Source organism: Candoia aspera, chromosome 17, assembly GCF_035149785.1.
Source record: "Candoia aspera isolate rCanAsp1 chromosome 17, rCanAsp1.hap2, whole genome shotgun sequence".
NCBI lineage: Eukaryota > Metazoa > Chordata > Lepidosauria > Squamata > Boidae > Candoia > Candoia aspera.
This window is the reverse complement of record NC_086169.1, coordinates 6,741,361-6,767,068: the sequence shown is the minus strand read 5'-3', so window position 1 is coordinate 6,767,068 and position 25,708 is coordinate 6,741,361. Positions and strand designations below refer to the sequence as shown.

Sequence of the window (25,708 nt, the reverse complement as noted above, 5' to 3'; positions counted from 1 at the left end):
GGCTGGGAAGTCAGGAAAACATCCATGGCAAACCACCTCTGTATTATTGCCAAGAACACTATATAGGTGTGTCCTTATGTTCACCAGGACTCCAATCTGTCTCAAGGGATTCTTTTACATTTTTAGAAGAAATTAAGAATGTAAGGCCTCTGTCCTAACTTTAGCGTCCAGCAAAATTCAGGTTTTGTTTTGGTTTTTTTAATTGCACATAAAATGATCTCATTGTTTTGGTCAAGCCAAAACATTTCCTTTGACAGTGGAATCTGCTGTATACATGATCACCATGTGAGTTACTTGGATTTTTTTTTTAATCCTTTGGTCCCGAATTCCCTCTAACCACACTACAATGGGCAAGGCCTTGCAGCTCAGTGGCAGAGCCCTTGTTTTTCCATGCAAGGCATCCCAGGCCAATCCCCGCTTTGGCTGGGATCTGACCCTTGACGGAAATTCCCGGATAACTGCTGGGGGATGGTAGAGATGATATTATTAATTTGTCTCTTTGCTTGCTTTGCCATCCTCGAACAGCAGTTTTCTAGCAGTGGAGAAATACCGGTGCGAAGGATGGTACAGGACAGAAATCTTTCTGGCTATAAATACTGATGTTTATATTCAGCTGCATTCTAGGTGTTTATGTTTAAGTCGATTTTTCGGTAAGGCGGCTTGTGACGAGCTTCAGAAACCTCTCCCAGCCTTCTCCCCCAAGCAGGAATTGGTGGGTTGGGTCACTGAGCTTCTGCTTCGTAGCCCCAGCCTCTCCCCACCTTTTTGTTCATTGTTACGTTCAAAGAGTGGGGACCTGTGCCACCCCCTCAGTATTATGCTGCCATTTGTAGAGTTCTCACGAGGCTCGAGCCCTCTGAATGTGGTAGGGATACCCACGCTGTCCGAATGTGGGACCTGTATAAAGCAACACGCCCGCCAGGCTGTGCAGGAAAAAAAATCAGACAGGGTTTGATTTCCATTTTATACGACAAATACAGTACATGCCTGTAATTGTACATTGAATTGGTGAAATGTTGCCTGCTGTGGAGCTGTCTGCGTCATTGAAACCTTGCTGCCTTGCCACCTGTGGATGTGAGCTTTCGCAATAAAAGAAAACCAATATTAAGAACAAGTCTTTAAAATGTGTGTGCATGATTTTTAAAACATTTTATTTTTAAACCATGTCCGTAAGGCAAACAATTTTGTGGCTTTTTGTCTGATTCCCACCAGGAGGGTTCTCACAAGAATTAACCCATTTTTCGTCTTTGTATCGAACCTTAAAAAAATCAGATATGCTGGGCTTGCATAATATCTAAACCATGCGTGCAGACACAGAGACAACAGCTAAGCAGACTTAGTTATTGAATGCAGCCACTAAGTTTTGAATGGGTCTGGTCAAGAGCGTTGTGTGAACCCGGCCACCTAGTTGTGAAACTTACAGAATTTTGCTTCAGGACGATCTGTAAGCCCTTTCATTTGGGGAGAATCACCATCCAAAAGAACAGGTTTAAGGCACGCATGTTGGGATGATCTGCTCAAACAGGGCGAGAAAGCAAACAGTCCTGGGTTCAAGTCCCAACGTTGATTGTCGCAAGACATTGTTTTGTCGGAGATCCATAATGAAAGACCAGTGTGCTGGGAGGTGACTTCTCCTTTCAGATTCAGGATAGTTTCCCCAACCCTCCCCCTGCAAAGTGACATCTTTCTTTAAGAGGGATCTGTACTCCCTCCTTTCTTCTTCATTGGCTGCCTCCCAAAAGTGCCTTGGTCTGCCTCAGGGTAGGGTTGACCCTGCCTAGATTCTCCAATCCAAGAATTGGGTTGAAAGTACAGGTAGTCCTCACTTAACAACCACCATTGGGACCAGAATTTCGGTTGCTAAGCAAAGTGGTCATTAAGCAAGTCCAACCTGTTTACGACCTTTTTTGTGGTAGTCGTTTAGTGAATCACTGCAGACGTTAAACAAACCATATGACGCGGTTCAATAACTAGGTTATCGGCTGCACAACCTTTGACAGCTCCAGGCAAAATGAATAAAAATATAGCACGTAAGGGCTGGAAGGAATCTTGAAGATCATCTAGTCCAACCCCCTGCCTACTGAGGATTGGAGAGATGAAGAGTTATCCTAGAATTAAATCTCTTTCTAAGTTCTGTCGGATTCTTTGCCTCTTAGATGCTATGTTAGTTGAAACAACATCAACACAACAGCCTTTAAGAACAGCACCGGTCAAGGTCTGCCAGAAAGAACAAATAGCTCAAAACTCAGAGGATGGAAAAATAACAGGGTATTTTTTTTTCCTGGGGAGAGGTGGGAACATGGAAAGGTTATAAATTATCCAGGAGTCTCAAGGCCTGCATTCCCACAACACACTGACCCGTTTGCAAAACTCGTGAACTTGCTTAGCATTAACTGTGGTTCTTCGTGGGTCTGCATGGGGCTCACTGTGTTGTGCAACCTTTTGGCTAGTTTATGGCTCAGTGTAAAAGGATAATTCAGTAAGGAGGTTAACCATAGTTCAGTGTTTCTCAACCTTGGCAACTTTAAGATGGGTGGACTTCAACTCCCAGAATTCCCCAGCCAGCATACTTTAAGACGTCTTAAGCTGAAGTCTACACATCTTAAAGTTGCCAAGGTTGAAAAATGTGGCCCTAGTGTGTGGTTGCATCTCAGCCTTTCTCAACCTTTTGACCGTGGAGGAACCCTTGATGTATTTTTCAGGCCTCAGGGAACCCCTGCATGTTCAGGCTCCAGGTAGTCCTCACTTAATGACCACAATTGGGCCCAGAATTTCAGTTGCTAAGCAAAGCGGTCATTAAGCAAATCTGACCTGATTTTACAACCTTTTTTGTGTCAGCCATTAAGTGAATCACGGTGGCTGTTAAGTGGACCACACGGTTGTTAAGTGAATCCCATGGTTCCCCATTGATTTTGCTTGCCAGAAGCCAGCCAGGAAGGTAGAAAATGGTGATCACATGACCATGGGACACTGTGACAGTCATAAATGTGAACCAGTTGCCAAGTGCCTAAATTGTCATCATGTGACCATGGGGACGCTGCAACAGTCATAAGTGTGAGGACCTGTCGTAAATTGTTTTTCCCGGCACCATCATAAGTCTGAACCATCACTAAATGAATGGTTGTTAGGTGAGGATTACCTGTATCCACCCCAGCTCAAAATGCAGAAAGCCCCCCCACCAAGTCTTGCCGAAGGGCCTGCTCTAAGAGAACCATTTGTCTCCCCCCCCATACCACAAGAAAAAGTGGCTTTTGGGTGACCCCTGCTGGGGAGAAAATGATTCATTGCTCAAATTCGGCAGGAACGGGGTGGCGGGAGAAAATTGCACTTCCTTTTTCTCTTTCCCCACAGAAGACTGCACATCTGGCTTGCAGAGGACCAGGCCAAGGTGAGGAATCTGGGGGGCTGATAATGGCTAAGTTTCTCCACCCTTTTGGGCTGAACCTTACCTTCCAGGAAAGGTGAAAAAAATCAAGAATTAGGGGGAAGAACTGAAGCAACTTCATTTGAGATTTATCCTTTCCTTATTCCTGCATATGTGCCTAATCCTAAAAGGGAAGGCTGTTTTTCCGGGTATGAATGATCATTTTTTAAAAAAAAGATTTATTTTCTTTAAAAAAGTGTGGGGCGGATACCTCCTAGGACAGGTAGTTTTTAAATTCTGGGTTTTCCAATTGAAGGAGACAGCCCTGCCTTTGCTAGTGGTCTCCCATCCAAGAATTAACCAGACCCAACCCTGCTTCTCGGAGACTAACTAAGATCGGCTAGGTGCTGCTGCAGATCCGGAGCACGTGTCGGGTTCCGCAACATGTGCGGATCGTTCAAGGTTCAGCGGCGAAGAGCGCACTCGAGTGAATAATGGCTCACTTAACACGCTCATTTATACTTAAAGCATGGCGAAATGAAGCGTGTAAACGCGGCCCAGCCTCTCCCCCCCCCCGCCCCGTCTCCTTGGCAAGACCAGATGCGTTTTGACGGTCATAAACCAGCTGTTCGTGGCGGCCCCGTTCGCCCCACGCGGCTCCCCCGCTTTCTCCTTCGCAGCTCGGCGTGTCTGCTCCGCTCCCGAGCACGGGGAACACGCAGGAAGCGGGTCGTGGGAACGTGGCCCCGGGCCAGGCTGCTCGGCGCGGCTCCCCCAGCAGAGGTCGTTCGGAGGACGGGGGCGGCGGGCCTCCCTTCCCAGCACGCAGACGCCGAGCGAGGTCGGCTCCTCCCTGGCGCGGCGGCTGCACGGTGCCGGTCGGGGCAAGTTTCATGGAGCCGGGCTCGGCCGCGTCTCCTGCGCCTTCGGGAAGCGGCGCCGGGGCTGCCGAGGACGGGCCGGCGGACCCCGCCGCGGCTCGGAGGCTCCAGCCCGCCCGCGGGGCCATGCGAAAGGCCGGGGTCGCACGACGCGGGCGATCGGGCCAGGTAGGAGCCGCGGGGCTGCGTTCGCCCGACCGGGTTAGCCCGCGTGAAGCTGGATTTTCGGGAGAGGGGTTGGCTGGTGCAACGTTAGGCAGGTTAGACGCTGGAGAATTGAACGAAGACGAGGCGGGACGGGGCGGGGGGGGTGTTCAGGAATGAGGAAGGTGGGTCGTGTGAAGGGGACACGGGAGGCCCCCAACCTGCTACGCTGGGGGGCATTCGGGGTGTGCGAGCCCAGCCAGGGTCTGGAACTGGCCATCCTGTCAACCCCGAGGGTGGCACCTTTGCGAATCGCATCTCCGATGGAGAAAGCCAGGGCTAGGCAGAGAGTGTTTTGTGTGGACGCAGCAACCGGTGTCTGGAATGCCTCCCTCTTCCGCTGGTGGTGAGCCCACCCTCCTGAAGTTCAAGACCCCCAACCCTGGCACACGGGGAAGCGAGGACCGGGCCAGAGCTGCAAGCCGATTCAGACATTCCCAGTTAAGAGGGCAGGTGGCCTTCCTGCCCGGGAACCCTTCAAGGTCATGGTGCCATGTGGCTCCCGAAGGCCGTACGCATTCCTGGATCGGCAGCCAGAGTTGGCCGGTTTTGGCAGGCTAGAGATAGGCGAGAACCATCCACAGAAGTGTTTGTAGGGGTGGAAAAGCCTTTGACCTGGTCCCTCGTTCAGAACCTCTGGTCTGAACTGCACAAACATCAGTGTTGTTGCCAGTACTTTGGAGCAGGGGGCACTTAAAAAAGTAAGGTACTTTTGCCAAACTGGTTCTGGATGTATCTGACAACACCCCCCTCCCATCAGCCCCGTCCTGCACGGCTGTCTGGGCACGGGCATGTTGTGCCCGGCGGGTGCCAGGTTGGGGAAGCCCGCAAAGGCCTCCGGCTGGGCCTCTGCCTGCGTGAATGCCGCTCATTCCTTTTCCCCTTCCCCTTCCACTTCTGCTAAGCAAGTTCTGTAACTTTCTGCCAGCCATTTCCTCTCCTGAAAGGTTACATTGTTCGGTTGGTTTCTAACCGGAAAAGGCTCTTTTTCAACAAATATCTCCCCCCCACCAAGCAGGTGAGATTTGTTTAAGCTTTTCCTCTTTCATTTTTAAAACTGTGAAAACTGGAGGAAACAAGCCGCCCTTTGAATAATGGGCAGGTTCCCCCAGGATTTTGAGATAATTTAATCCTTTTCAACTCTCTGCCTGACTTTCTTTTTAATATCTGAATCACCCTCTTAGCACCCCTGAAGCCCTTCAGGGGGGGGTGAGATTACAACTCCCATCCTCCCCAACCAAGATGGCAATAGAGGGGGAGAAAAATTATCCTTGGTTAAAACTACACCAAGATTAACATGTGTCTGCGATGGGCCTGGTTAAGGGCGATGTGTGAGCGCAGCCTCGGAGCAGCTTTGGACCAGCAATTCTCTCCCAGCCCAGCCTACCTCACAGGGTGGTTGTTTTCAGGGCCAAATTGGAGGAGGGCCTGGGATATCACCCCAAGCTTCTGCAGGAAGTGGTAAACATAGGTGAGAGGTCAACCCAATGGTGAATGAATGAAAATAAATCTTCCCACTTGATCAGAATTCAGGCAACAGGAAGTGAATGAAAGAATTTTTCTCTCTCTCCTCTATCTATCTATCATCTATCTATCTATCTATCTATCTTCTATCATCTATAATTTATCTATCATTAACATAGCCAAAGGCTATGTATACGCATGTATACGTGTCTATAATCTATATGTATCTATAATAAAAGATTTAGCTGAAAACAGCTAAAAAATCATTATGTAAAAGTAGAACAATGCAGGCCATTGTAATAGTTGAAATAAAAAGTGTGTTAACAACCGTGGGAGGCCTTTCTCCATTGACACCTGATTTTCACAGCTGCGGCATGGTATTTTGCCACAGTCTGAGTTATAAATGATTTACAGTCAAACAAAACTGTGATGTAAGTATTGTCAGATCACCCAGGGTACTGATGTAAAAGAGGCAGGATATAGACATTACAAATATCTCTATAGATCAGTGTTTCTCAACCTTGGCCATTTGAGATGCTGTGAGATTAGGCTGAAGCTGCCATAACTAAAAATGAAGCAGGCAGGAAAGCAGAGAGGACAAAAAGCCAGGAATCTTCTCTAAAAGATCCCTTGTGGGGGTGACAAGAAGGAAGCAAGTCGTTAAGGAAACAAAGAAAAAAATGTCACCTGAACCAGACAAAGGACGTTGGGCCTGAGCACATGGAAGCCCCCCCATCCCATCAGTGCTACCAGACTTGTAAATTAGCAAGGCCAGAGTGGCTGCAGGTCTTGTGAATCAACGAAGCGAGGACTTTGGGGGATAAAAGGGGACCCAGAGCGCTCCCACTCTTTGGACCCAGACTTCGCAGCTTCTGTTCCTCTAGCTAGTGCCTGGCAGCCTAGTTGGGAAGGACGTGGGTAAGTGTGGATGTGTGCGTGTTTGTGTGTGTGAGAAAGAGCAAATGTACATTGTAACCAGTAAAGTTTGGCTGTTACTTCAAATTCACTGGGTCTCTGTGTATTCCAAAGACCCTGCTGTGCCTCCGTGTTCGGTTGGAAGTGATTTGTGGGTGTCCCTAATTATTTCCCATTTGTTGACCGGGGCTGTGTATCTTATCCGTGTGTCAAGTTGCACCTATCTGGAAAACCCAGGGAGAAAGCAAGAGGGGCTGACAAGATCCTCAACAGGCTGTGAGCGTGTGAGTGAGTGACCATAAGCCGAACCTGGGAGCAGCGTGTGTAACATGCGTGGACTTAAACTCCCAGAATTCCCCAGCCAGCCTGCTGGCTGGGGAATTCTGGAAGTTGAAGTTCATGCATCTCAAAATGGCCGAGGTTGAGAAACACTGCTATAGATAGTACAGTAAAGTAACACATGTTGGACTGTTTCAACATCTCCTGTTCCCCAAGGGTCAGGAAGTGGAAGTGGTGTCTCTGAGGAAGTGCAGAAGGCTTCCCCGTCACCCCCGTAGTGAAGAGTGGAGCTGACTGGAACAATTTGGGGATGTTGGTATCTTGTGGGTTGAGGGCAACAAAATTTAACACTCCTCTTTGGAATCTGAAATTTTCAGAGAAATGAAGGTAAGTAACTACCAAGAAACTCCAGGCTGAAGACTAGAAGGATATTATTATTATTATTATTATTATTATTATTATTATTGTTATTGAAAACAGCTAACCATTTCTACATGGTTGTCCAGAAAGCCACTTGAACATGCCCCCAAAGGTGCCAACTGTTGGGTTCAGCTCAGGGGAGACTTTAGGCCAGTGTTTCCCAACCTTGGCCTCTTTAAGACGCGTGGACTTCAACTCCCAGAATTCCCCAGCCAGCGTGGCTGGCTGGGGAATTCTTGGAGTTGAAGTCCACGCGTCTTAAAGTGGCCAAGGTTGAAAATCACTGCTTCAGGCTGAGTTTCTCTTTCAGTAACTTTCCTCTCTATTCCCTTCCAGATCTGGCTGTGGTTTGACGGAAACTGAATTGCAATGGCATTTCCAGCTCCTGCTTCAGGGAACCTGTTAATCATGGCTCCTCAGGAAAAGCCCAAAGATTTGTAAGTTGCAACAGTGCATCTCCTTTGGCATAAGATGCTCTAAAGGACATCATGGGGTTGTGCCTGGAGAATCTTAGGATGCAAGGATTGGATCATACAGCTGGTCCTTGACGTATGACCACAGTAGGGACCAGAACAGTCATCATTAAGCAGAGCGGTTGTTAACATGACTGTACCTGATTTTACAAACTTTTTTTGCTGCAGTTGTTGAGCAAACCATGTGATCGTTAAGTGAGTCCGGCTTCCCACATTGATTTTGCTTCTTGGAAGCTGGCTGGGAAGCTCGCAAATGGCGATCACATGATCCCAGGATGTTGCAACCATTGTAAATTCATGCTGGTTGCCAAACACCTGAATTTTGATCGTGTGACCGCAGGGACACTGCAATGGTCGTAAGTGTGAGGACCAGTCGCAAGTCACTTTTTCCAGCACTGTTGTAAATTTGAATGGTCGCTAAATGAACGGTTGTAAGTCAAGGACTGCCTGTACAGGCCCCGTTTTGGGTTGATTTCCTAGAATCTTGAGCGCCATCAGCTGCTGTTTGATGGAAAGAAATTTTAGCAGATCTGAGATGATCTTTTGTGCACCTAAGAGGGAGGCCATGCCTCTGAGCATATGTGGAGTGTTTTCCTCTTCGCACTGCTGAACTTTTTGTGTTGAGGTTTTGTCATGTTTCAAAAGTTCAAAGGCTAGTGCCTCTCAGGGGTTAGCTGATATTTGCCATGCTACAAGGGTGACTGCGTGTGTGCTTTGCAGCAACGCAGCATTTTTTTCAGGGAAAGCTTGTCACAAGCTAACTGGCATCAAAATTCAGATTTTTCAAAATTTATGCAGCCCCATTTGAATACTTTATGAATCCTGCAGTTCCATCCCTCTACCTTGTCTGTTCTATGGCTTAGTTTTTTTTTTTTTACTGCCCTGGTAAACCTTGCTTTAATTTTAATTTGCAGTTTAATTCTAATGCAATTTACGAAGTTGTTTTCATTAAATTTGATGTTTTCGGCATTCCGGTAAGAAATGGAAATAATTGTCATAATAAACGAAAAACCTTAGCCAGCTCTTCGTTTCAAAGCTTGGGGGATAGCTTGGGTTTTGAGTGAAATGCAGACTTGATAAATAATATATGTGGGAATAGGTTATTTTTTAAAAAAAGATGAAGAACCCTTGCTGGACTACAATTCCCATCATCCCTAAACTTTGACCATGCTGGCTGGGGAGAATGGGTGTCGTAAATAAGCAACAGTGAGAGGGCCTGGTGATTTTTTCCTGTTGCCGATTTCAAGTCCATTTCTGGGTCATTGGACTTCCTTGAAGGAAGTGCGTTATGTCTGAAGAATGCTGTGTAGCTCTGAAGCTCATTCACTGCCCTGGCTCAGTGCTAATTTGGAGAGTTAGTAAGTCTTTAGAAGAGGCAGGAGATTTGCTTATGTGTGTTCTCTCTCTACATTATTTATTTATTTATTTTATTTGTATCCCGCCTTTATTATTTTTATAAATAACTCAACATGCCTAATACTCCTTCCTCCTCCTATTTTCCCCACAAGAGCAACCCTGTATATTATATTATATTATATTATATTATATTATATTATATTATTTATTATTTATTTTATTCCATATTTTATTCCATATTTTATTTTATTTTATTATTTTATTTATTTCATATTTTATTTTATTTTATTTATTTCATATTTTATTTCATATTTTATTTTATTTCATTTATTTCATATTTTATTTTATTATTTTATTTTATTTATAGGGAAATAGTGATATATTTGGAGGAGAAAGAAGATGGAGCATATGCAGCTGGGTTGAATTGCTCGCAGGATAGGGATTGAAACTTTAAACTTCCAGATTTTGCTGGGGACCAGGGACTTCCTTTCTAGCTCTTTCTGCCCGCCCACCAAGAGCCCTGCTGCGAGAAGAATTTCACTTCTACAACGGCATTTCCCGGTTTAGAAATGAGGACAGGCCACATTTTTGTTTCTGCTTGGGCCGGATGAATCAGGAGGGAAACCACAGCTTGGTCGAGGACATTTTGTCCTCTCTGATTTTCTTTTTTAAATGCTCTGAACTCCTATGTTAACTTACAGTGTTTTCTGTGAGTTTCTTTGCTGCTGTTCTTGCTTTCCCTTAGTATTTCAGCAAAATAGCCCATATTTCATGGGGCGGGGAGTCTTATCTCCCCCCACCCATGAAATATGGGCTATTTTGCGGAAATATTAAACGTGAAGCCACCGTCCCTCTGCGCCCTGATCCCTATCCTTCGAAAAGGGCAGAAATTTTGGCTACGGATTTTGCTTTCTTTTCAGCAGTGAAATTTAGGATCCTCTTTGTCTGTGATATATGTACATATACACATACATACACACAAACACACAAACACACAGCTTTAAGCCTCTGATGGAAGTTAGCAGTGGCAGAGCTTGGAGAAAGCTGTGGATCACCTTTTCCATCTCCTGACCATCCTCTTCCAGATCAACTAATGTGGAGCGCCAGGAGGCTCTGTTGAAATGGTGGTTGGCTCGGTGACACCCCCCACCCAACCCCAGGATTAGATCAGAGAGCAAGGTCCCTTCCTGATCTCTTGGACCATCCTGTTTTAATTTATCTGTTCCCACCCTGATGCTCTAAACCAGTGTTTCTCAACCTTGGCCGCTTGAAGATGGGTGGATGTGTTGGGGAATTCTGGGAGTTGAAATCCACCCATCTTCAAGCGGCCAAGGTTGAGAAACACTGCAGTAGACAATCCTGGCTACAGGGACAAACATGCTAACCTGGGTTTACACATTAGGCTATATCATCATCACCATTGTTCGTTTGCATCACATGGTAACCATCATGCAGTGGATGGTAACCATCATGCAGTGGATGGTAGTTTGTGTTAATGGTTTTCCTACTAACAGATTAAGGTACTATTGTATCTAATCATTTTGGCCGGGTGCAGAGGTTGAATTCAACTGCCCCCTTTTTGAATGTTAATTATTGCACCTGGGGGGAGGAACCTGCCCGGACTTGTTTCAGTTCCTCTTTTCTTTTTGTGCCGGCATGTAGCAAGCCAGGTAGCTCTCAATGAGAGCTAAGTCCTTTAAATATGTTTTTGCTTTCGTTTTGCTTTCTGTAAATAAATTATTTTTATAGATATGCCTGGTGTGTGTGACTTTTCTGATCTCTCCTGGGCTAAAGGCTTTCCCAGCAATCTGCCAACAGTTTGCAGACTATGGTTTGTAGCTTGGTGTGGGAACCCAGCCCAGTGACTGGTGGGGGTGGGTAGAGAGCCAGGGTTTGATGAGCTGATGTGGGTCTTTCCTTCCAGGTTCCACTGTGTGGGAATCATTTTTTTCCTCTTGGGCTTGGGAACGCTTCTGCCTTGGAACTTCTTCATCACAGCCATCCCGGTGAGTCCTTCCCTTTGGAGATATTCCTGGCCAACAGGGAGGTTTAGATCTTCTGCTCTAAATCCTTATTTCTCCTCCTGATACTTGCTGAGTTATGATTATAATTGCTTCGATCGGGGTTGGAACAGGGGGGCATTGGAAGAATTCCACTCTTTATATAAAGGACAGGTCTGATTGCATTGAGCATGGGGTTGGGATGGATGACCTTTTGAGTTCCCTTCCAACTCTATGATTCAGCGACTTCACTTCCGGACTCTTAGGGCCTTTTCCATCCAATTCCTCCATCTTTTTCCTAACCTGCCTTTGTTTTGCTTCGGGACGGGGGGGTCAGGAAGATAAATCAAACTAGGCTGGTTCAGCCTAGTTAATCCCAGCTACATCTTCGGGGCTCTGGAGGTCCAAAACGATGGGCAGGGTCGTGGCACAAGTGACGCTGTGCCACACGGGACATCCTGTCGGCTTCTCCGAGACCTCTGCGGCATGCTCTCTTCTAATCAAAGTCTTTCTCTCTCGCCAGTATTTCGAGGCCAGGCTCGTGGTGGGGAACTGCTCTGCCAGACCGGAGGCGGCTGAGAATCGGACGGCCTCGGACCTCCAACCGGTGTCCGTCTGCAAGGATGCTTTTAGCTTCAGTAATTGGCTGACGCTGCTCTCCCAGTTACCTTTGCTGCTCTTCACGCTTCTCAACTCCCTCCTCTACCGATGGTGGGGCACTTTCTCTCTACGGCTTCCTCTTACCGCATCCCACCCTTTTTTGCCCCATCGTGTTAGCCCTGCCCGGAGCAAAGGCCCTCGCTTGCAGGCGTGGAGGGGTTAAAGTGGAAATACTCTTCCCGACAAAGTCCAGGGGTGATTGTCTTCCCAGATTGGGCATCCCGTCTCTCCTGATAGCGTAGCCCAGCCCAGCCGGGCACGCTAAAATTGCCGGTTGTAGTGGGCTGTGAGAACAGCCTGGGGAGTCAGGAGGAGAGGCACAGCCTAGACAAGGGTCTGAGAAGAGAGATCTGAGTCCCAAGCAGGGATGGGGGTGGAGAAAGCGTCTCAGAAGGGACCCTCCCTCGTTTTATGGGAAGTAAAAGTAAGGGAGGGGGAAAGTGAGTCAAACTTGCCAGATTCTGTTACTGCAAACTTACAATAGGGTTAGTACTCGTGGTTGGGGTTTCCTGTCTGGACTACCTCGAAGGGTTGACACAGAACTTGTATGTGGGAAAGATCTTGAAAAACGGGACAAAGAGATGCTGCCAAGGGAATGGTCAGATAAGAGGCGGCTTAGCCCTCGGCTGCATAATGGGAGGAGAAAGAGGCTCAGAAGGGACCCTCCCTGGTTTCTCGGGCTGTAAGGGAGACAGCAGGAGTTAGACCTTCAGATTCTGTTAATGTAGCCTTAATAAACTAGAATTAGCTAATCTGGCCGTGTTGCCTGTCTGGTCTGCTTGGTTGACAGAGCTAGGAAAACACATTAGCCCTCCATCCCCTTCTCAAAGCAAAACAGGGCTGTTGATTTATTTATCTGAAGGTTTGGCAAGTATATTCTTGTCCCTTCCTTCCTTCCTTCCTTCCAGCCCCAAGGGAGGTGTCTGCCCCTGTTCAGCTTTCCCAGCTCCCTTGGATGTCTGTAGCCGGTCCTACCTTTCCGTCCGTTCACATGTCCTTTTCTCCCTCTGCAAAGCATTTCGGACAAAGTGCGCATTTTGGGCAGCCTGACCGCGATCCTGTTTCTCTTTGTGCTGACGGCCATCCTGGTCAAGGCGGTAATGTCGCCCCAGAGTTTTTTCTCTGTCACCATGGCAAGCGTCTGGTTCATTAACTGTGAGTGTGCATTATCTGGAGTCTGGTTAGTTCCCCTCTGAGATTTTGATCTGTGCTCTGTAGATTTGCCACAGACCCCAATTCAAATCCCCCCAAAACTCTGGGCAGCCTACTTCACAGGGTTGTTGTGCGCTCAGGGACTCGATTCTAATCGTCTTGCCCATCCTGGTCCTTCCAAATCTATTGGACTGCAACTCCCAGAATCCTTAGCCAGCATGCCAGGGAGGGTGTCAGAAGGACATAGGCAGCGCCATTCAGTCTTGGGGAGTCGTGTGCTTCTGTATTTCCTGTACATCCAAATAAATTGTGGTTTTGTGGTTTTTAATTCTGTAAGCCGCCCAGAGTCACCGTGTGTGAGTTGGGCAGCCATATAAATTTGTTAAATAAATATATACATAAATAAATACATAAATAAATAAATGGGATAACGAGATCCAGTCCTTGTGGACAGACAGGATTCAGGGAAATTGGTGCTCGTGTGAAAGCTTGGGTCTCATGTTTCCTTGCATATGGAAAGTAAATACACAAAATAATTATGATGCATGGTTTTGAGGATTAGGAAAAATCAGGTTATAGTAGAAAATGTAAGCCATGCTGTATCCATAGAATAAGAGGTTAATTTACTTTTATACTTGTCACTGTTGTGAAAGAAAATCAGAAATTGTGTCTTTATTATTTTTTCTTTTTTCTTTGTTTTCTACACTTTTAGCTTTGTTCTTATTTCCTTCTTTTTTCGCTCTCTTCATTCTGATTATTATTTCTTGTTAGTTTTTTAAATTTTTAATATATACTATATATATATATATATATATATATATATATATATATATATATATTCTTTTATACATATGTCAAAAGAAAGTAAATGCACAAAACAGTCTCATTCCTGACATTGTCTTCCGTTGTTTTCAACAGCCTTCTGCGCCATCCTGCAAGGAAGTCTGTTTGGCCAGCTGGGGGCTTTTCCGCAAAGATACAGCACCCTATTTCTCAGTGGCCAAGGGATGGCGGGAACATTTGCCGCCGTTGCCATGTTGCTGTCCTTGGCCAGTGAGTATGGGGGTCTGAACAGCACGTCCTGGGTTGAAAGAGCTGGGGAGGATCTTTCAAAGGGAAGACAAGAGGGGCCTCTAGATTGTGGGGAAGCTGATGTGGGGTAAATGTTCTGAGAAACCTCCAAGTAGAGCTATCTGTCAGGGAACTGATTGCCACAAGAAAGAATAAAGGTAGTCCTCGCTTAACAACCATCTGTTTAATGACAGTTCAGACTTATGAGGGTGCTGAAAAAAAAACTTATGACCAGACCTCACACCTACGACCGTCACAATATCCATGTGATTGCGATTTGGGCGCTTGGCAATTGGTTCACGTTTATGACCGTCGCAGTGTCCTGTGGTCAGGTGATCGCCATTTTTGACCTTCCTGGCCGGCTTCTGGCAAGCCAAATCAGTGGGGGACTGTGTGATTCGCTTAACGACCACATGGTTCGCTTATCGCCCGTGGTGATTCGCTTAAGAACCGCTGGAAAAAGGGTTGTAAAATCCGGTTAGATTCACTTAATGACCGCTGTGCTTAGCAATGAAATTCTGGTCCCAATTGTGGTTGTTAAACGAGGACTACCTGTATAGTTTCCTTGGTGGAGGGATTTAAGGAAAGGTTGGACCAGCCAGGTCTTGGGAATGCTGGGGTTGGGTCCTGTGGCCGAGGGATTGCTAATCGCGGGATTTGCACGCCATCCACAGAGATTTATATGGCAGTAAATGTGCCGATTTTTACTGCAGCTTTTCCCAGCCAGGGGCCTTGTAAGTTTGATGGGGGGTGAGATGGAAGGCATGGCTATCAATCAAGCCTTAATCCTAGGCTAGCACAGCAGAACTTTGGGAAAGTGGAATTTCAGAATCCAGCAGGAAGCCGTTTTCAAGGACCACAAGAGTCTTCCAAGAAAACAGGAATCTAACCCAGCTACACATTTGTTTTATCCTGCTTAATTAAAGCAGGGGTGGCCTTCTTACATTCTTGTGCCATTATGCGAGATGGGGAAGTCTACTTGCCCAAACCGGGTGTCTTGCACGTGGCAAAAATCAGCAACCCCGGCCTTTTGCTGAATAAATAACCCCACCCCCTTTGTGACTTTTCTTGCAAAGGGGTGATGTCTTCCCAGCTCTTCTCTGATATTTACACCTCATCTCCCAGCATCGCTGCCCCAATTTCGTGCTTGAATGGGTGAATCCGGGGAACGTTGGGCCCAGGAAGGTGTGCCCTGGGTCCATCTGCCTCTTTTCTCTCCGGTTCAGGTGGCTTGGATGCCCAGACGTCTGCCCTGATCTATTTCGTCACTCCTTGTGTTGGGACCTTCGTTTCTATCGCCTGTTATCTCTTGCTGCCCCGCCAGGTGAGATTAGATTCCCTTTCCCTCTTCCTCTGGTTCTGCAAACAAAAGAGGGAAATTTTTCAGAGGGATTCTTGCAGAGATAAGAAAAGAATGAGGAAGAATAGGTAAAAAGGTGAAGTCTGCTTTGAATGGACTCCTTTTCGTTTCTCAGACACTTCCACGTAGCTTGCTTGTCATTTGAAGCTGCTTTGCCGTTGACTTCTTCTAGGAAGTTTTTTTTTTTCAATTTCCAAGTCTAGCCTCCTGGGACTTCCTGGTGGTGCCCCATCCAGCAGAACCAATTGTGGCCCTGCTTAGCTTTTTGGGCTGATCAGATGCTCCCAGGTTGGGAGATTTGCTATCAGACATCATCAGCTAGGTTTGCTATCAGACATCATCAGCCCTTCTTCTTTCTCTCTGCAGACCTTTGCCCGTTATTATCTGGACGAGAGACCCCAAGAGGATTTAGGATGTGAACTGGAGAGCAAGACTGGCCTTCTTTCTCCAGGTGGGGACATCTGAAAGAAAAAATAGGGAGAATTGAAAAGTTGTTAAAACCTGGCTCAGCTGGTGGTGGAAAAGGTGTCCATTTTTTTTTTTAATGTTTCAGTTTGGCATTCCTGGTTGGGCTTCAAGATCAGCCTTCCCAGCCTGGTGATCTTCCAAAGTGCTGGACTACAAGCCCCCAATGCCCAGCCATTGTCTATCCTGGCTGAGCACGAGGGGTGTTGCACATCAACACATCTGGAGGGAACTAGCTTGAGAAAGCTTGTGATCGAGGGCCATTTTTCCTGGATGTTTTGCTTGTCATTGGGCCCAGTCCCAGAATCCTCAGCAGTGGCCATTGCTGAGAATTCTGGGAATTGAAGTCCAAACAGGCAAACAGGTTGATCAAAGCTGATCAAAGGGAATTTGACTGTTTTCCTTTCCCTTGTCCAGAATCTAACATCAGAGGGTGTGAGGTCTTAAAGCAAAAGGAAAAAAAGAATTTCACCTCTCTCTCGCCTGCTTTCTCAATTTCTGTATTTGTCTTACATAACATATCGAAGACGTGACTTTAAAAGATTTGGAGATATATTTCCAAAAAAGCATACAGATGGACAGATAATGACTGAGGTTATACAAGTCATACGGTAACATTAATAAGAGAGACCAAGCAGAGTACATGGAGTTGTGTTAATGATCTTTAAAAATATATATAAATTTTTGTGCTTAATGTAAAAGCTCACTATATTATTATTTATGAATGTTTAAACTAGAAAAAGGGAAAAAGAGAGAAAAAAAAAGAAACCAGTGTAAATAAATGTTTATTTTCTGACTTCCCCCTTCTTTGTTCTGCAACCTCTTTGCAGAGACTTGCTTAATGTTTTGAAATGATCCGATGTTGTCTAGATGCTTCTCCACTAACTGCTGTTACGGCAGAGATTTACTACCTCAGCCCCAGGGTGGGAGACCCTGAACCTTGTAATAGTAACTTTTGCCGCTGAAGTCTACTTCTGAACCCTGCATAAGGGGGAAATTATTAAGTAAACAGAGAATAAGTTCGTTGACACGGTTGAAAAGAAATCAAATTTGGATTGGGCCATGCTTTTTGGCACGTGGGCCCCCCAATAGCATTTCAGCAATCACCTGTCTGGACAGGTAAAATTCCAGGTGTTGATGTGATGAAATGGATTTGGGTGGAGTGAGAGAGGCATAGATTCAGGAATGAGCACAGATGGCACTCTTTTAATTTTACTTACGGGTAGTCCTCGCCTAACTATCAGTCCTCGCCTATCACAACTGGGACTGGAATTTCAGTTGCTAAGTGAAGTGGTCATTAAGTGAATCTGACCTGATTTTACAACCTTTTTTGCGGTGGTTGTTAAGTGAATCACTGTGGGTGTTCAGCAGGCCATGTGGTCATCAAGTGAATCACGTGGTTCCCTGTTGATTTTGCTTGCCGGAAGCTGACCAGGAAGGTTGAAAATGGCGATCACGTGATCACAGGACACTGTGACGGTCATAAATGCGAACTGGTTGCCAAGCACCCAAATTGTGATCACGTGACCGTGGGAATGCTGCAACGGTTGTAAGTGTGAGGACCAGTCGTACGTTTTTCAGCACCATCATAAGTCTGAACCATCACTAAATGAATGGTTGTTAAGCGAGGACTACCTGTGTTTGTATTTGTGGAGTGTTTTTAAGCTGAGAGGTTGTGGGATCTGAAGTCTGTCCCCCCACCGAGAATGCCAGGCTGAGGAAGGTTGTAGATTAATAGGTTGCAGTGTTTGATCTTGATTGGACCCCCCTGCTTTGTGTCTCTTCAGAGGATGGCTCGACTCTTGTGGCAGACAGTTCCAAAGGAGAACCGCTCAGCTTGAGCAACGGGAACGCCGTGGTCCTGGAGCAGGATGGCTTGACTTGCCCACCCGAAATAATGAACGGAAAGAGCGGGGTGGGCATGGCTCCACCCAACCCCTCGCTCTTGAGTGTGCTCAGGAAGGTAGGAATCATTGCTTTTAGGAAAAGGAAGTTCCAGTTTCAATTCCTGGTAAATAGGGGGAAGAAAAGATTGGTTAGGCAACAGGAAAATTCTTGTAAAAAAAATGTAATGTAAAAAAAAAAGTAAAAAAAAAAGCAGAGACTTCTTTAGACAAGGACCTTCTTGAGCAAGAATATGACGTCACTTGTCTTTCCTGTCTTTGGGGAAGTTTTTTCAGCTTTCAAACCTTGTCTCCCAATTTGGATTTTTCTGGTCGTCTCCCGTAACCAGCTCGGTCCCCGCTGTGCTGTTCTGGGCTCAACCGAGGGCAGCTAGATGTTCCCACCCACTCTGATTGTTGATTGAAATAAAGTGGATTGCTGGGACTCTGCTGGTTTGGCTGTGAAGGCCAGGCCAATGTGGAGGGGGGCACCCTAGCCCCCTCCTCTGCAATAGTGGGTTGTAAGAGCAGATGAGGGGAGGATGAGAGAGCTCCTGCCAGCCAGACCAAACACTGGGTTATATCAGTGTTTTTCAACCTTGGCAGCTTTCAGATGTGTGGACTTCAACTCCCAGAATGCCCTCCACTTGATGATGGTTGAAGGGAGACCCCAGGGCGGCACCGGTATCGCATGCGGTTAACGTCACATTGTGGCTTCTGCTTTTCCATTTCAGATTTGGGTGCTGGCCCTCTCTATTGTGATGGATTTCTCCATTACCCTGTCGGTGTTTCCGGCGATCACCACAAGAATCGTCAGCTCCTCTGAGAACCTGGCTTGGCGTGAGTGATGGGGCGTTTAAAAACAGGGGAGGAAGGGGCAGGGCTGGTCCGGGCTGACTGGAGTTGCAGTGAGGGAAAGGGGAAAACTTTAGGGAAGGGATCCGTTTTGCACGCAGCATCTCCAGCTTAAAGACCAGGTGGTGGGAAAGAGCCGTCTCTGTCTGGAACCTGGAGGGCTGCGGCCAGACTGAGTAGCGCTGGGTTAACTTGGCTCAAGACATGGTCCAAACTGTTCTGGGGGTGTCCCCATCTTCTCCCCACATTAGAGAATTTCTTCACTCCCGTCTGCTGTTTCCTTCTCTTCAACATCATGGACTGGTTGGGAAGGAGTTCGACTTCCTATTTCCTCTGGGTGAGCGATTGACGCCTGCCGATGGTGGCAGGAGTGGGATTGATTGATTGATTGATTGATTCTCAGCTATGCTCTTTCACATGTGGGGGAAGCACAGACAGCATCTTGAATGAATCCGGGGGTGGGGCAAGGGCAGGCATATTTGCCTGCCATAGCCAAAAAGAAAGAAGGTAGCTTATGACCTCGAAAGCTGTGGCCGTTTTGTTGCACGTCCAACCCATTTCCATCCAAGTTGGTGGGGGGGATTTATTTATTTATTTAATAGTATTCGTAGCTTGCTCCAGTCTTAACAGACTCTGGGCAGGGCCCAACAAGGTCCCCCAAAATTGCCTCACCACATATATAAATGATTGAAATCAGTGATTAAAAAAACCTACTATATCTCAGCACTGTTCGCCTCAGCAAAGGGCTAAAGGCCCACAGAATGCTGCTGCTTTGGCCTGTTTTCAAAATGCTTGTACCTGCCCCTTTCGGGGGAAAGCCTTCTTTAGAATTGGGGCCACCACAGAGAAGGCCAGTTCGCTAAGCTGTGTACTTCACCATCTGCTGGATTTTCCATGCTGTGCCTCTTAAATTAAGTTAAAAACAACCCCCCAGACATAATATACTGTACATGAGGTACAAATGCACGTAGAGAATGCATTAAAACACTAAATAAAGGGAAAAGCACCCATGACAACAGAGGTTTGCTTCTCCTAACCCAGTGTTTCTCCACCTTGGCCACTTTCAGATGGGTGGACTTCAACTCCCATGGCTGGCTGGGGAATTCTGGGAGTTGAAGTCCACCCATCTGAAAGTGGCCAAGGTTGAGAAACACTGTCCTAACCCTTCTGTCCGTAAGACTCTTTGGAAAAGCCATATCTGGGGGTTGGGGGGGTGCTGTTCCAAAGAAAGGGGCTGCACTGAAGAAGGCTGGTCTCCATGGCCTCAGAAGATGGCTATCTTTGAAAGAAGGCACCAGGAAGAAGCATCCTAGAAGATCTTTCAAGATGGATAGAACCACAGAGAGGTTCTTTATTTATTTTCAGTGAAATTTATATACCCCCTCCCCCCCAAAAAAATCTGTTACAGGTAGTCCTTGACTTATGACTGTTCGTTTAACGACAGTCTGAAGTTATGACAGATTCGGAATGGGTGCTTTACGGCCTGTAAAGCACTTCTGAGCATCGCAAAATGTTGCACCACCACCCACACATTCACATGATTGCATTTTGGGAGCTTGGCAACTGGCTCGCATTTACGACCGGTTGCAGCATCCCCTGACCACTTGATCATGTTTTACGATGCTTTTTGCTGTTTTTTGGCAAAAAAACGCCCATTGGGAAGTTGGATTAACTACCTCTGATTCGCTTAATGACCGCCATAAAAATGGTCATAAAATTGGATCCAGTCATGTGGTGACTCGACTTACGACCGTAACGACTTACAATGGAAATTCCAATCCTGACTGAGGACTACCTGTACAGTTCTGGGCAGCTTACAAAATACAACAGCAAAATACTATAAAGTATGCAAGTCAACAAAAGTCTGGAGAAAGAGCCAATCCTCAGAAAACTAGCACACCATACAAGGGATCCACCGCCAATCCCCCAAGGATTTTCTTCAAGCCGCCCTTCCTGTTTAGGGTCACGGGGGATAGATAATATATGTGTTTTATTTGCAAGCTCTGTTGGAACCGTGTGGTTCTCTCTCACCAGCCGCAGAAACACCTGAAGCTCCTTCCCGCAGCGGTGGGGCTCCGCGTCGTCCTCGTACCCATGTTCCTCCTGTGCAACATCCCGGAACAGACCTACTTCCCTGTGGTTTTCCACCACGACGCCTGGTTTGTCGTCCTGATGGTGGTCTTTTCTCTCTCCAATGGCTACTTCGTCTCTGTCACCATGTGCCTGGCCCCCAAGTGAGTAGGAATTTGCCATATTCTCCTCCGAAAGCAGGATGATGGGTTCAGGGCTCTGAGAACCACCAGTGGGATGCAAAGGCTGCTGAGTACAGTCCGTAATTCCCCGTCCCTTCTTGGTAGCGGCACCTGCCCTCTGGAATGAGGCCGCCCCCCATCCGTACGGCTCCCACCCCAATAACATTCCAGAAAGCCTTAAAGACCGTTTACCCAGGCCTTGAGGTGGGATGAGACTCCCCTGGTTGTGATGATTTATGTTTGCTTTATTATTGGATTGCCACCTTGTGATTACATGTAGTCCTCAACTTAAGGCGGCAGTTGGGAATGGGATTTCCGTCACTAAGCAATGCGGCCGTAAAGCGAGACTGCATTGCTTAGCGATGGCAATCCCTGCAGCCCTGCTTACTGTTGTTAATTGAATCCCACGATCGTTAGGCGAGGCAACTTCCTGCCGGCTTCCCACAACCAAGTCAGTGGGGAAGCCGGCAGGAAGCCATTGCAAGTCCCAGTGGGCTCTCATGCAGGTGGCAGGCAGGTAAGGGGCTGCTGTCCGGTGGGGGAGGAGCAGGGTGGATGCATGAGGGTGCGAGGGAGGCAGAGGGAGGGTGTGCAAGTGGTCGGTGTGAGCACAGAGTGGCTGGGGAGAGTGCATGGGTGGGGGAGACTCACCCCAGCACCTTGCGACCTTCCCTGCTGGCTTCCCCACTGACTTTCTGGGGAATCCTTGTGGGGGAGATGGGCGGTGATAAAAATATGACAAACAAACAAGGCAGGGAAGGTTGCAAATGGCGTCCAGGTGATTGTGGGGTGCGTGGCAACTGGTCATAAGTGCGAATGGGTAGGCAAGCGCCCAGATCGCAAGATCACGTGACCGCGGGGGTATTGGGATGGCCGGAATTCTGAGGACCGGTCATAACTGCAGTTCGTTCAGTGCTGCCGTAACTTTGACAGACTGCCGGTATTTTGCAGCCATGATTCATTTTTTGGGGTTCTGCGGTTGTTTACGTTATTGTTGTGAGCTGCCCAGAACCAGCTGGCGGTGGGCAGTATCCTGAACGCATGAATGAATGAATGAAGCGAAGAACCACCTCTGGGATCCTCAAATGTGGGCATGAATTCTCCCCTCCAGGCAGGTCCAGCCACAGGAGAGCGAGTTAGCGGGGGCCATCATGACGTTCTTCCTGGCGCTGGGCCTCTCTTGCGGAGCAGCCCTCTCCTTCGTCCTCAAGGTCCTCTGACGGCCTCCGCCCTTCAAGGTTTCGCATCCGCACCTCTTGAAGGCTGAAGGGGCAGCTGGTGGCCGGGCCCCCTTGCAGGATTTTCATTCGAGCCCCCTCCGTGTGGCAGCTGAGAAATTTTCTTCGCAGTGAGGGGGAATGGGACCTATCTGAGCATAACCCTTCCTCCTTGTTTCTATTTCATGTCTGCATCCCTTCCACTTTGCCCCATTTTTTTCTGTAGATGTCCAAATGTATTTGGGAGGAAATGTTCTGGATTTTTTCAAGCGGGGAACTGACAGTTCTGCAAACTGTTAAGGGTGGGGTTGTCAAGGAACGGTCTTTTCCCCCTGTGCCCAGCTGATGATGCAGCCAGCAAACAGGAGCTGGACCTTCGCATGTGATGGAAAGCTGTGATTTTTCTCTGCTCCATTTTGGAATTCAGGAGCTATTATCTTGGGACTCGACTCGGTTGAATACATGGCTGGAAGGGATACAGAAGGGGGAAAAAACCCTTGAGGTGTCTTTTAATGTCAAGGCAATCCACAGTCTGTTTCCTACCTCACCTTGGTCATTTTGTCTCCCTTGAGCGGATCGCCAAACCTACAGGGCTAGTAACTTGGATGGCAAAAACAGACCAAGCTGGGAAAGCACCTCTCAACTTTTCCAGTGCATAATGAAGGGACAGGAGAATGAATTGTAATAGCCCCTTAATTGATTTCAAACTACTGGAGATCTGGAAGATACGAGGGCTCAGGGGCAGAGATGATTGTGCATGCGTGTGCGCATGTGCGCACACGGATAGAGCCTGACCTTGCTGACTACTGAAACAGAGTTAAAAAAAAAGTTAGGAAGTTGCCTGGGTGGGCAGGAAATGAAGCAAGAGGCACAAAATTAGTTGGAAGGGTAACCAGGCATAAATTACAGGGCTGGTTTTCATCTCCTGTAATAACATTCTGGGGTTCAGGCATGGGCTGTGCAGCGATGGCTGGCCCCTAATCTGACTTCATTTGGGGCAAAGCTCTACCTGTTCTGCCATTAAACCAGAACAGCGGAAAGATATTCTGAGCGCAGAAGTGTTACCAAGGCTGCATGTAAATATCAACCTGTGGTTACTCTGAATTATAAAAGGAACTACAGAGTAACTAGTTACTCAATCTCTGCTTTCTCATTCATTCTGCTTGGTCGCTGTTCATAAGTCGGTGAGCCAGAAACTTGTTTTTCTGGAAAGAGGGGAAAAAACATCCATATGCAGCCACACCTGTATTGTATTAGGTCAAGGAAAGGTTTAAAAAATAATTTCTGTTGTGGAAATATATTGCCTAAATCAGTGTTTCTCAATCTTGGGGACTTTAAGAAGTGTGGACTTCAGCTCCCAGAATTCCCTAGCCAGCATGCTGGCTGGGGAATTCTGGGAGTTGGAGTCCACACAACTGAAAGTTCCCAAGGTTGAGAATCACTGCCCTAAATCCTGGCCCAGTGGCAGTTTTTGGTTAAGTTTAGATCTACCTTGTCTAAGCCACTGTCTTCTAGATGTATGGGGATTGCAAATCCAGAATCCCCTTGTCCTTAGGCAGAGTGGCTAGGAAGTCTGGGAACATGGCTGCAAAGCATCTCTTAAAGGAGGCAGGGCTACTGTACATTCCTTCGCTGGGATGCTGTTTAGGCCAGGCTCTGGGATCAATTTAGAACTGTGACATCTTTGTCGTCATAGTGATATTAAGCCTCCCCTCATTACTGTTGTGGCCTAACAGTGGTTGGATGGCTCTGAAAGATGGCAAAACTTCTAAGTAGGGAAGTGACCTTTGTCTTTTCCCCAGGTTTGAACCTGATCTGGTAAGTGAGCCAGTTTAAATCAGGACAAAAACTTAAGGTACATGTCTGCGTGTTTTTAAAAGGGACATCTTTGTTGCATGTAAATATTGATTTTTTAAAATCATTGTTATTAGTTTGCTGCTAACCTTGGGGAGGGGATGTGGGGAGCGTATTATGCGCTCTCTAATAAAGGCTTTTTTAAAAAAAAAAAAAGACTTCTCATTTTTATTGCATTAACACCTCCAGAAAAAATGTTATCAAAACTTTATTCTAGAAGCATCTACAACTGCTGACTGCTCATAATTTGGAACAATTAAATAGTTGTTCCCAAATGAGAATGTGTTTATCAGAATTGGCCTGGTGATTGATATACAGTATTTTTTAAAAAGTCCACAGAAACCAGCTACTGTACAGCCTGGAAACTACCGGAAGAATGTTGCATGCGGTTAATTCAAGGAGGATGCAACTTGGAAAACTGGATTGTGTAAACCATGGTTAACCATGGATTTCCAAATATAATCAATGACTTCCTCAACTTTGTATGTCACTTGGAGAGCTTTTTCTGTGAAAGAGGTCTGAAAATGCTTTAGATAATTTCACCGTTCCGGTTGTGTGGCCTGAGATTCTTCAGAGAAGCAAATTGGTCAATCAACGAAGTATTGATTAAAACACTGAACTTTAAAAAAAAGGGGAAAAAAACACCATGATACATTTCTTCCACTGAATACATTCTGATGACTTCTCTTAGCTGTGTTCTCTGTAAAGAAATGCTTGCAATGCTCCTTTTGAGGCGCTAAAAGATGCTACCTGCACAGAGCAGTGTGGTCAGGCGTATCTTTTAGTGATCCTAAGGTGGTAATTCTGTGGTGGTTCAACAGGTTTAATCTGGCAACCCATATTTGGGGTTGGCACAATCTAGTGAGCCCTAAATTACCCAAATTGGTTGGGACGGTTTGCACAACCAAGAGAAAAAGAAAAAAATCCCTGTCACCGAACTAAATGCTTCTCGCTCGCTTTTCCAGCAGATATTTTCTGCAGTGTTTTGCAGCAACGGGAATGCCCCAGCTCAGCTTTTTGCGGCTGGCATTTAACTAGTTGCAATGGACTACAGCGGTGTTTCTCAACCTTGGCCGCTTGAAGATGGGTGGACTTCAACTCCCAGAATTCCCCATGGCTGGCTGGGGAATTCTGGGAGTTGGAGTCCACCCATCTTCAAGCGGCCAAGGTTGAGAGACACTGCTATAGACAATTAAAACTCTATGTGAAGAAGCCTGTTGCTCATGCAAAAGGTCTACCTGGGCGGCAAGAAATTCACCCCGTTTGCAGAGCTCCGCAGCCCCTCTCAGATCCCCCAAAACGGAGGCACCCCGTCTCCGGAGGAAGACCCTTGCAAAGCGTCGGCGGCACTGTTCCCCGCCTTCCAGCTCCTTTGCCTGAAAATGCAACGGGGACTATAAAGTCCCTGGGTGGTGGTGGGGATACGCCGACAGCTCAAAACGGGAGCGACGAGGGTGGGATTCGAACCCACGCGTGCAGAGCACAATGGATTAGCAGTCCATCGCCTTAACCACTCGGCCACCTCGTCTCACGAAGCACGGTTTGTTTTCCACCTGGTCTATACTTAGTTTCCTCCGGGCAAT

At 46.9% G+C, this 25,708-nt stretch overlaps 1 protein-coding gene and 1 non-coding gene across 2 annotated transcripts; one reads left to right on the top strand and one right to left on the bottom strand.

Annotated features, from left to right (window-relative positions):
- Nucleotides 1-7,863: 7,863 nt before the first annotated feature.
- On the top strand, nucleotides 7,864-24,125 carry SLC29A2 (solute carrier family 29 member 2). The gene is made up of 12 exons (XM_063316740.1): nucleotides 7,864-7,964; nucleotides 11,281-11,362; nucleotides 11,880-12,067; nucleotides 13,032-13,171; nucleotides 14,087-14,221; nucleotides 15,466-15,563; nucleotides 15,966-16,050; nucleotides 17,852-18,027; nucleotides 18,682-18,787; nucleotides 19,054-19,139; nucleotides 20,837-21,036; nucleotides 22,166-24,125. The coding sequence occupies exons 1-12, from the start codon at nucleotides 7,897-7,899 to the stop codon at nucleotides 22,272-22,274; spliced, it is 1,473 nt and encodes a 490-aa protein (XP_063172810.1). The 5' UTR covers nucleotides 7,864-7,896; the 3' UTR covers nucleotides 22,275-24,125.
- A 1,446-nt stretch (nucleotides 24,126-25,571) lies between these two features.
- On the bottom strand, nucleotides 25,572-25,653 carry TRNAS-GCU (transfer RNA serine (anticodon GCU)). The gene has a single exon. It is a non-coding gene; the product is annotated as a tRNA-Ser (tRNA).
- Between the last annotated feature and the right edge of the window lie 55 nt (nucleotides 25,654-25,708).